At 37.8% G+C, this 10,385-nt stretch overlaps 1 protein-coding gene across 1 annotated transcript; it reads right to left on the bottom strand.

Moving 5' to 3' along the window:
* Positions 1 to 58: 58 nt before the first annotated feature.
* chkb (choline kinase beta) lies at positions 59 to 10,313 on the bottom strand. Its single transcript, XM_044356872.1, has 11 exons — positions 9,707 to 10,313; positions 8,294 to 8,402; positions 7,970 to 8,083; positions 7,428 to 7,561; positions 7,226 to 7,330; positions 5,382 to 5,440; positions 4,083 to 4,170; positions 3,833 to 3,941; positions 2,485 to 2,585; positions 2,284 to 2,365; positions 59 to 2,129 (listed from the first exon to the last, which is right to left on the bottom strand). The coding sequence occupies exons 1-11, from the start codon at positions 10,237 to 10,239 to the stop codon at positions 2,073 to 2,075; spliced, it is 1,491 nt and encodes a 496-aa protein (XP_044212807.1). The 5' UTR covers positions 10,240 to 10,313; the 3' UTR covers positions 59 to 2,072.
* Between the last annotated feature and the right edge of the window lie 72 nt (positions 10,314 to 10,385).

The raw sequence follows: 10,385 nt of genomic DNA on the forward strand, positions 1-10,385 counted from the left end.
AAATATCCCTCAAGATTTAGACACAGACACACTGAAAAAAGGACACTGACACAGGTTCTAAGCACTTACTATTTACAGTAGTATGTCAGCTTTAAATTACATTTTAGTAGTGCAAAGAGGACCAACACAAAATAGAGAATGGTACAATACGTTTTAACAGAATGAATCTAAACTTGAATAATACTGCTTTAAAAAATATCTACAGATTGTCAATGAGGCACAGTTAAGCTTCTAGTTTCTTCTCATAAGTAAACTGATGCAGCTATGTGTAAAACAAGGACACGAGACATTAGTTAATGGCAGTGCGTTAACTGAAATACAGCAGTCTAAATAAATAGAAGAACAAAAGGAACCTAAAACAAACAAAATGAAAAACAAAACCACACACGTTCAACTGATGCTAAAAAGGAAAGAAAACAGCTGTGTGACATAATTCCAACACATATTTCAATTGTTGGATCCGATTTTTGCAATTTAGGTTGGTGTAGCTGCATACATGTGCCAGATGGACATTTCAGTTAACCTTATACAGTATGTATTAATGTCAGATGTTTACATATTTCAAGTTATGATTCTTGGAAAAAAAACTGAGAACAGAAGGCCTGAAAAACATCACAATAACTTCAACATAGAATGATACATAGATAACCAAAGATAATACGAGCTGGGCAGACAGTTAAATGTGCAGCAGAAATGTATGCTTGAAAACTGACACTTAAAGAAGTGACAAATGCAATATTACTGACTTAAAGTAGTATCAAAATCGATGCAGCAGAACCAGATGCATCATGTTTTTTATTCCACACATTCTTCTTTCTTCTCAAAACCTGATGTCTAAAGTACCCACAATGCAACCGAACACCAACACTTCAGATATTTGGGTGCGTTATGCTAGTAGAAGCTACACAGCCTCGAGCCGCTAGCCTTCTGCAGAGATGAGGGGCGGGCTACAGAAGTGACCTCACTTCCCTCTAACTCCACATCCCCAATTTTTTTTACAGTTGTCTTCAGCCTCAACAAGTGACATCAGGAAAGGTAATTTATCAGATTTCACACAGACCCCTCTAAAGCCACAAAAGGCTTTATACAACTTTTTCATATTTGTAGTTCCCCTTTAAATGCCTTACACTTTAAATGCCTTACACTTTAAATGCCTTACACTTCGCAACTGTTCTAATAATTCAATAAACATTTTATTGAGTACAGTGATATTATATAGAATAGCCCTGGTGTTATTGTTAGCTGAATTAAGGTAAGCATTTAATTTAAGTTTACTGAACTTTAACAATAACTGGCGGGTAGTGTTTTTGCATGCTCTTCAGTAAAACTGCCTGCAACACATGAGACAGAGTTAAGGTATGAAGTGCTTGAAAATATTCAGTTTGCTCCCCCTCAACAAGATACCACTACAATCAGCCCTTATGCGATCTATACACCCTACAGACTGAACATCAGAAGCGAGAAGTGAGGTAGAATGACTAGAAACACTAAAGCGAAGAGCTATACAAAAGTCTTCCAAACTGAACTCTAGTTCAAATGACTATTACAGTAAGATGTATACACTGACATTAAAAGACAAGAATTCTGCAGCAACCGGCATAGATCTTTACTGACCTATGACATGCAGAGCGCACAACTAAAGAATTAACAATGTTGCCAATGTCAAAAAGTGGTCCAAAGAAGTGAAGTGCATCTAAAAATGGGTGACATAAAATAAAATGAAATAGCTAAACATCACATTGACTGAGCCCCTTAAATGAAAAACAACATCCTTCAATGGGCTAAACCTGCTTTAACTAAATTTCACACTATGGGAAAAGGTGCATTAATAAAATGGATTGTTTGTAGATTAGATTGTGCTTGTGCACAACTGAAATGTAAATGTATACCTTTTACTTAACATGGCTTGTCAAAGGCAGAGCTGCATAGGACTGGAGTTTCAATAATACAACTAAAAAAAAAGAATCTTAACCAAAAAAAAAAAAAAAAAAAAAAAAAAAGATGAGGTGAGTTCGAAGAATGATATGGACAGATAAAAGAGACAGTACAGTACATTCTGACTGAGTTGGAATTTAGGAGAAGAGCTTTTTTTGCTTGAAGTAGGCATCAAACCGACACTGGGCGTAGTCCTGCAAAACAATATGGTTTACCATGAGGCGAGGTTTACTGAATAATCATTAAATTAATACTGTAGAGTGAAGAATATGAATGTGTGAGCTGTAATAAATGTAATATGCAGTTTCCATCAGACTTTAAAAAACAAAAAGAAAAATGTATTCCTACCATGTATCCAAACTCAATCTTGGATATCTTTGCTTGAATGATGGACCACAAACCCCAGAGGAAGTGTGATGCTAATGCGTACCTACGAGTCAAAACAAAAAAATGGTGACGACAGAATAAAACAAAGGTACTGGTGATTCAGCGACAACATGTGATTACAGATAGTCATTATAATGCTGTTATTTTAACACCATGCATTACCTGTTAGCCTCTATTATCATATCCTCTTCAATCTGTGTCTGGTCCACTGTCATGTCAGAGTGTTTTCTCTGTTCTGCCAAATAACTTCTGATAAAATGAAGCTGCAATATAAAGCAAAATGATCTGTGACATCTTTCGTATATACTGTTAAATCTTCACATTTGTTGGCAATTTGTTACATGCTTATTTGTCCTTCATATGTTCCTGACCACAACAATAAATATTGGAAAATAATCCCTAAATTAATTTTAGCTTTGCTCCATTCCATGTAATATTTTGCTGTTTTCATGTTTGACTATCTTTGGTGGCAGTAGTTTTAGATAAAACAATACTCAAAAGTACTTTTCGGCTCATTGCACTGAAACAGTTTCTATGACAATATAATTAATTTGGCTTTTATTATTAAATCTTTGGTCATAAATCTCAATGTTATATGATGCAAAATATTGTGAGACATTGCAATGGAATTCCAGTATCAACCAGAATGGATTTCCAGCAGGCCTAAAAACAAAAGCAACCACTTAGCTGCAATGTCCAATATTCAAATCAAAGTACACAAGTGCACAGAAAGAGATCAAGATTTAAACAACCTATCAAACAGACTTCCATGAGAAATAAAAAATTTAAAATTGATTTGTTGATTTAATTCCCTGCATGAGCTACAGTATCTGATATACTTACAGTAGCTTGATCTTGAACTCAGACTTGCATTAACAAGTAGTACCACCAGGAGGCACTATGAGGCCACAACACTTGTCGTCTGTCTTACTTTCACAGGGAATAAGTGAGTAGAAAAGTATTTTTTTCAAATATGTATCTGACAACTAATCAGCATAGAGCTACTAAAATTGGGAATTCTTGGTACTGTCTTAAAGTCAAGATCCTTGTTGCTGCATAACTGTAAATTTTGAGAAAAAAACCCATCTACACTATCTTTGTGCAACACATCTAATGCTTCTCATTCAAATGTTGCAGTTTTGGGGTTTTAATCAAAAGCCTGAACTTGACCGATACTGTGTTTAATTTACTATTTGACCTGTTCTATAATCTTAAGCATACAAATTTAAATGTTAATGTTAAATGTTTAATTTTAAGTTTTGACAGTTTGTGTAAATTACTTTTTTGGAGTTTCCAATTGTAACAATGCTGTGAGCATTTATTAAGTAATTTTCACATTTACGATGTATTGTGGCAATTCTGTTCTAAGTATATAAGTGAATATTTAACCATTGCATATAATTTACTCTAATTTCAGTAGATTACAAACCTTCATTAAGAGCAAGCACAGGCATAATAAGTCAAAGAAAGGCATTCTCTCTCTATTTGACTATAAGTTGTTTAGACTGACCTGCTGCTCTCTGGTGGGGTAGTCCTCTGGTGTGGCTTTGTAGAAGGGCCACTGGTTATAGGTGTAATTATACATCCACTCACAGAAATGGTTCCCAAAATCAAAACCCCTAAAAAATATACAAAATATTTCAAAGGCACAATCAAAAATCCATTCTTAAACAAATGGTGTTAGATACTATTGATGTGTGATTTAAAAAAAACAACCAATCCCTTTACACAAAATCTATGACAAAGAGTTCACAACTCACCTGTAGTTGTAACTGCTGTACTCAAAGTCTATCAGCATGAGTCTGTCTGTTGAAGTTTGGTCCCTGTCTTCCAGCATCAGAATGTTACCTGGAATGACAAAACAAAAAGTGAGCAACCAAAATTATCCACACTGATGATTCATGCTCTCCAATTACTTCAGCTACTGCCACGTCTCATTTAACAAACACTGCAGTTGTCATCAAAAGTGCTATTTCTGTTATGTTGACAACGACTGCTCAGACTTGTCACCAGACACGAGTGGTTTGGTTAGTTTGTTCGTGTGCACATGTGTGAATGTGGGAGATATTCATGATATACTGACTTCTTAATTATTATACTTCTGGCATCACATTTCTCTGCACAATAGAACAAATCTCTAATGTAAAATACTGATTAGTAATTTTTTATCTCATAAATACACTAAATGTCCAAAAGTGTGTGGCTTCATCCAATTGTTCTTTTGTTCTGGGGTCTGGCCCCTCAGTTCCAATTATGGTAAATCTTAATGCTACAGCATAGAGTGATATTTCAGACAATACAATGCTTCCAAGTTTGTGGCCATGGTTCGACAACAGCCCTTTCATGTTTCCTCAAAAACTGTTTTCCCTGCTGAGTGTGGAATGATTTTCTTGGCCTGTACAGAGTCCTGATGCCAACCCCACCCAACACCTTTGGCATGAGATGGGACAGTGTTAGTTAAGTCAAGTCAAGTCAATTTTATTTATATAGCCCCAAATCACAACAGAAGTTATCTCAGGGCACTTTTCACATAGAGCAGTTCTAGACTATACTCTTTCATTTACAGGGACCCAACATTAATTTGTGCTTTTGTGGCTGAATTGGAGGAAATTATTACAACCAGGCTCCAAAATCTGAGTGGAGTGGAGGCTTATAGCAGCATGATAATGCCCAAGATTTTGGAATGAGATAAATGGGTGTAATTACATACATCACAGTCACATATGGGTATAATGTTCGGGTGTACATATACTTTTGGCTATGTGAAGTTCAGCTAAGGTAGTTGCCTGTTCTATGATACACTCCCTTACAATCAGAAACCTAAATCTGTGACTGCCACCTTAAATACTCTACAGTGGCTCATTTTAACTCACAGGTTGATGCGTATGAACATGAGCTGTCCCTATTAATAACTATACGCTAGTCTTCCTTCCTGTGAGTTATGTAATTCAAAGCTCTTCTAGGAACTGTGACAGTGGGACCAGAGGGTGGATCAATCAGTTCAACATTAGAGGTGTGAGGGTATAGGGAGAAATTTTTACCACGGCAGAGGTTTTTACCTTCCTGGACATCATTGTGGCAGAACACCACAGGTGATGGAGTCGCTATCAGCAATTTCCTGAAGAGAGACAAGGGCCGAATGAAGGGAGAGGTTGATCAAAGAAAAAGGAAGATGAGGGAAAGAGTATTTCAGTGTTACAAATGCAGATAGTGTAACTCACACATTATTATTACTCATTTATGAGAAATTTGACCCAAAGAAAAGACACTGCCTTGAGTATAAAGTACAAAAGTCTGACCTAAAAACCGTAAACCACAGAAACTACACTGGGGGAAAGAGATATAAACATTATCTACAGCTCACTGTTCTACAGGCTGCATTACATAACATTCATTCCAATTCCACTCTTGCTGGTAGGGAACATGCATGGAGCAATACATGAGATAGACATGCAACTGTAGCTTATGTAACTCAATATTTTAGAGCGATTATTTACACTGGATAGCAGATATACTGTTCATAGAGTACATACTCGGCCATTCCGAGTATCTATGTACCCAGTCAGGTAACCCAATATCCTTTTAGTGGGTATGTACAAGTGGAAACGACAAATGGAGGATGACACCTCTCTAGAGGTTCAGGAGTATGTGACTAAAATTCTGAAGTTTTAGTTGTGGAAAGAAAAAAAATTGATTGAACTGCCCAGAGCAAGCTAAGAAAACAGTATATCCGTGAAAGCCAAAGATATGTTATCAACTAAAATAGGTTTGAAGACTTCAGATGACGACAGCAGATAATGAGGAAATGTTCATGCATCTTACAGTATGATTGCTTCATTGCGAGATTGGTGCATATCTTCATGATACCAATTTTATTCATAGATAAACAAAGACAATAAACACTGGGCTGCTCCTCTATTGGCTGCCCAGGTCAGACCACCTAGAGGACTCGGCACTGAAGTCGTGGAGGCACTGGGACAAAGGTCAGCCATTAGAGTGGAAACAAACATACAGATACTCCTGTCACTAAGTTTAAAGTATTGTGTGTAACAAATCTCCAGCTACAGTAATGTAACAATGTAATTAATACATTAATGTAATACTTAATGTAGCACACAATCTTTTAATTTTAATGTATATTACATTATTTTACTACAAGACGATATTTTTGACCATTTTACTTACTGCCCATCTTATCTTGTCTGGTGGTGATGACATAGTGTACTTTTCTTATTATTTGTACTTTGTGTTACCAGTTTGGCATTTACTGTTGCAAACCAAACTGTGTCCTTGAGCTAACATTCAGACATAGAAATCACATTATTAAGATAGGTAAGTTTTATGCTAACCTGCTGCTAACTGGATAAATATATAAATATGACCATGAATTCACTAGATAATAGGAAAACCACTGTCCCTGATTGGTTTTCAGAGTTTTTGGTCTGGCTTATGCTATTTAAGTGTTTAACAACCCTCCTGTGTTCCTTGACATGAGGATTATGCCATTCTTGAGGTTTTTGGTGGTGGCCCTCTAATGTGAGAAATTGAACAGGCTAAACTGTCACTCTGCCTAAAGTCTAGATGGAAATTACAGTGGGTAATGTGAGATGTCTCTGACGAAACAACATCTAGTTGGCATTTGGCTTAAGCAATAATGATTGCATCATCGGTCTGCTATTTGTCTTCTAAGTCTGAGAGTCAAAGTGACCGGTCAGTGACAAGTATTTGTTGCTGACTTTGTGAGTACTGGAGAGAGGGGAGAGGGGATGCTAGAGGTTTCATTTTACCATTTTCACCATTCATTTTAACCTTACCTACCACAGCTTTAAGGCTTTATGTATGCTGCCATTCTGATTGCTGCAATACAAGTATTTGGCTATTTGATGCATGTGGCCCAACTCACCGGAGACTCTCCAGCTCAGCAGGCAGGTTCAACTTCATCAGCTTTTTGTACTTCTTCACATGTGCTTCCCGAACAAAACTGAGCTTCATCACTTGATCCATGTATCTAATGGAAAACAACAGACAGACATTACATTTAACTGATTGAACTATAAACTGACAATTCTAGGAGAGGAGAAAGAGAGATATTAAGGTGTCCTTACTTATCGATGGTCCCAAACAGCCACTTAGGCTCTTTGTTAAAGGGCATAACCATTTCATGAAAACGTGCCAACTTGGTGGCAAGCTCAGCTGAGATGGATGGGTCTGATAGTTGATCAGTGCGCATTCGGGTATTCTGGGAAAATAGAGACACGCAGAAATTACTACTTCTTACTACAAATGCGTCCTCTACATTGAGAACTAGGTTGAGTAACTAGAAAAGGATATCGGTACCTCCATATATTTGACGGTGTTTATTAGGCAACTAAAAAAAGTATTGTTCAATATAAATGCATTTCTATAGTACTTTTTTTTGTAATGAAAGCAAATGAAAAATTACAGTTTGACCTTAAATGTTGAATGCTATCACGAATGGATGATGTGACAGTGACACACATAACTATTTGTATCTAATGAAAGTCAAGGACATGTGTCACTTGTTCCCATACACATATATAAAACATGTCAATGCAAAGTGGCTAAAGATAACAACAAAGTGAAGCAGGAGTGACAGGCTATATGGGGGTGAGTGTGTATATTATACCGGAAGATATTGTTCTAAGCGTCCATCTGGAAAGATGCCATAAAGTTTTGGCCCTAAACTTCGTTCTGCCAGTATTGCAAACATCACACTCTCCAACACCAGAGAGTCCACACCCTGTGATACAAGAGATACACAGAGAGACAGACAGACACAGTATGATGGTGTTTTTAATTTCTATCATGCTTTTATGGGTAGAACAATGACACTGCAATACTAGATTGACTATAATAATGGTATATCATTTTCTCCCCATTACAGAAAGCACAACAATATACATTCATGGACCAAGATAAATTCCTGAGGAGCCCTACTAGACAGACCAACCTGCAGGATGGCACCGTAGATCCTGAGGAGCACCTGGCGAGGTTCCTCTTCCACGCAGTGCACATGGTCAGGCAAACTACACAGGTACAGCAGGTTACTCAGTCCGCCACTGAAAAACAAAAACACCAGTATTACTGCATTTGAGAAAAGTTAACGTGACCTCTCAGAGTAACGGCATGAAGAATACTCAGTGCCTACTTATACCTGTGCGATCTAATGCAATACAACAGCTCTGCCATAAGTTCTACTTTTACGAAGCTTATACATTTTCAGTTTTTGTTGTCATTGTCAGAAAGGTGATAATTCTACTTTGTTTTTTATTGAGGTTGAGGTGGGTGGTGGTGTACTGGATGGCATTATATTTAAAAGTGTTCCTAATATTTTGCCCCCTTAATGTATGTTGAAATATTAGGAACACTTTTCAATGTAATTCACTCCGACTACAACCTCAATAATTAACATAAAGTAGAATTATCACCTTTCTGACAATGTCAACAAAAGGTGAAAATGCAGATGCTTTGTAAAAGTAGAATTTATGGCAGAGATGTTGTATTGGATTGCATTAGATTGCACAGGTGTTTCTAATAAAGAGCTCAGTGAGGGTATATGTTGTGTGGTTGCTATGGGTCAACAAATATGACAGAAAAACACCAATAAGAGAAAATAATGAGTGAGCCAAGTGCATGACGTCCATTCTAAACTGATTACTGAACATCCTGGATACATAATAGTAACACATTCTTTCTTTAAATTCCTCTGTGTTTATGATAAGATCACTCTTTCATTTTTACCCTCAGTACAACACGATTCTGAAGTCAGCTTTCAATTCAGGGTTAAGGGAAAAGTTAAAGGAAACATAAATAATGATATTAAGCAGCTGATTCTCTGTTTTTGCACCACTTACACATATGAAAAAGGGTAAGACATCTTAGTATAAGCCTTAACGCTGTTTGAACCCACTTACAGATTTGTGAAACCTTTATTTTTTCTTATTAAAACTGAAAAAATGGTGATTTCACTGCTTTTTTCCCATCCAGTGAATATTAGACCAGGTCCAGATCAAAAACCACTATACTTAGACCTGTCAAATCTGGACTAGATTATTATTAAGACTAGATGAGTCTAAGTATAGTAGTTTTTGATCTGGACCTGGTCTAATGTTGTCTGGAAGGGAAAAATTTTAGTTTTAACAAATAGAATAAAGGTTTCACAAATCTAAAACTGTTATAATGAGTCTCTGGAGTTTACTGGGTAATCTAGTCCAGATTTGACGAGTCTAAGTATAGTGTTTTTTTATCTGGAACTGATCTAATGTAGTCTGGATAGGAAAAAAATGGAATCGCCCTTTTTTCAGTTTTCATAAGCCAAATGAACTGCATCGTTGTCACTACACCTGGAACTGACGTTATTCACCTGACGATGCTGATTTGAAAATCCTCTTCTTGGAGGTTCTTCCACGACCCAGACAGAAAATCTCGACACCAAGCAAACGCCCTTCCCCTGGTGTCCCGGTCGACCTCCTCGGTTCTCCCATCCCGGAACGACTCTGCCTCCGAGTCGTCATCACAGTTAGCCCCAAACAGGGGACTCGGGGTCCTCAAGTTTCTCTCGTTGACGACCAGGCTGCTTCCCACCCGTTTCTTCTCCACCGGAGGACCAGCGTCTTCTACTGTGACAGTGGGAATGTTGTTGCTGAGAAGCTCCGGCCCTGGCTTGTCTGTCCGGTCCCCCTCGCTGCTGCAGCCGCTGCTGCTGGTCACATTGCGAACTGACTGCATCGTGAGTTTCCGCGCGAAGAGTAAAGGAAGACCGCTGTGAAAAGTCGGTCTGAGACGGCAGCAGGGACTCGCTGGCAGCACACCGGTAAAGCTACTTAACCGGAAGAGCCAAACATAGCTGGATGGTCTGAGTCGCATGAAGGGGGGGGGGCGGATAATACCGACCATTAAAGTATCATATGCAGATGACTGTTTCACCACTTCCTGTTCCTCTCTTGCTCGCTCATTCAGCGACCGGTGATTTGTTTGGACTCAGCCAAACGGGCATTTTCACCGTCCAATCACAATTCGACTCAGTGTTCACCCGACACAGT

This window comes from Thunnus albacares, chromosome 7, assembly GCF_914725855.1.
Source record: "Thunnus albacares chromosome 7, fThuAlb1.1, whole genome shotgun sequence".
Taxonomy (NCBI): Eukaryota; Metazoa; Chordata; class Actinopteri; order Scombriformes; family Scombridae; genus Thunnus; species Thunnus albacares.

What these genes read in the sequence shown, in the direction of transcription:
- chkb (XM_044356872.1), bottom strand. Translation starts at nt 10,239, where the DNA reads ATGGTCGGTATTATCCGCCCCCCCCCCTTCATGCGACTCAGACCATCC. An exon ending in GCTTAGAACAATATCTTCCG is followed by an intron (nt 7,562 to 7,969) that starts GTATAATATACA and finishes CTATTTTCCCAG; the next exon opens with AATACCCGAATGCGCACTGA. An exon ending in CTGTTTGGGACCATCGATAA is followed by an intron (nt 7,331 to 7,427) that starts GTAAGGACACCT and finishes GTTTTCCATTAG; the next exon opens with ATACATGGATCAAGTGATGA.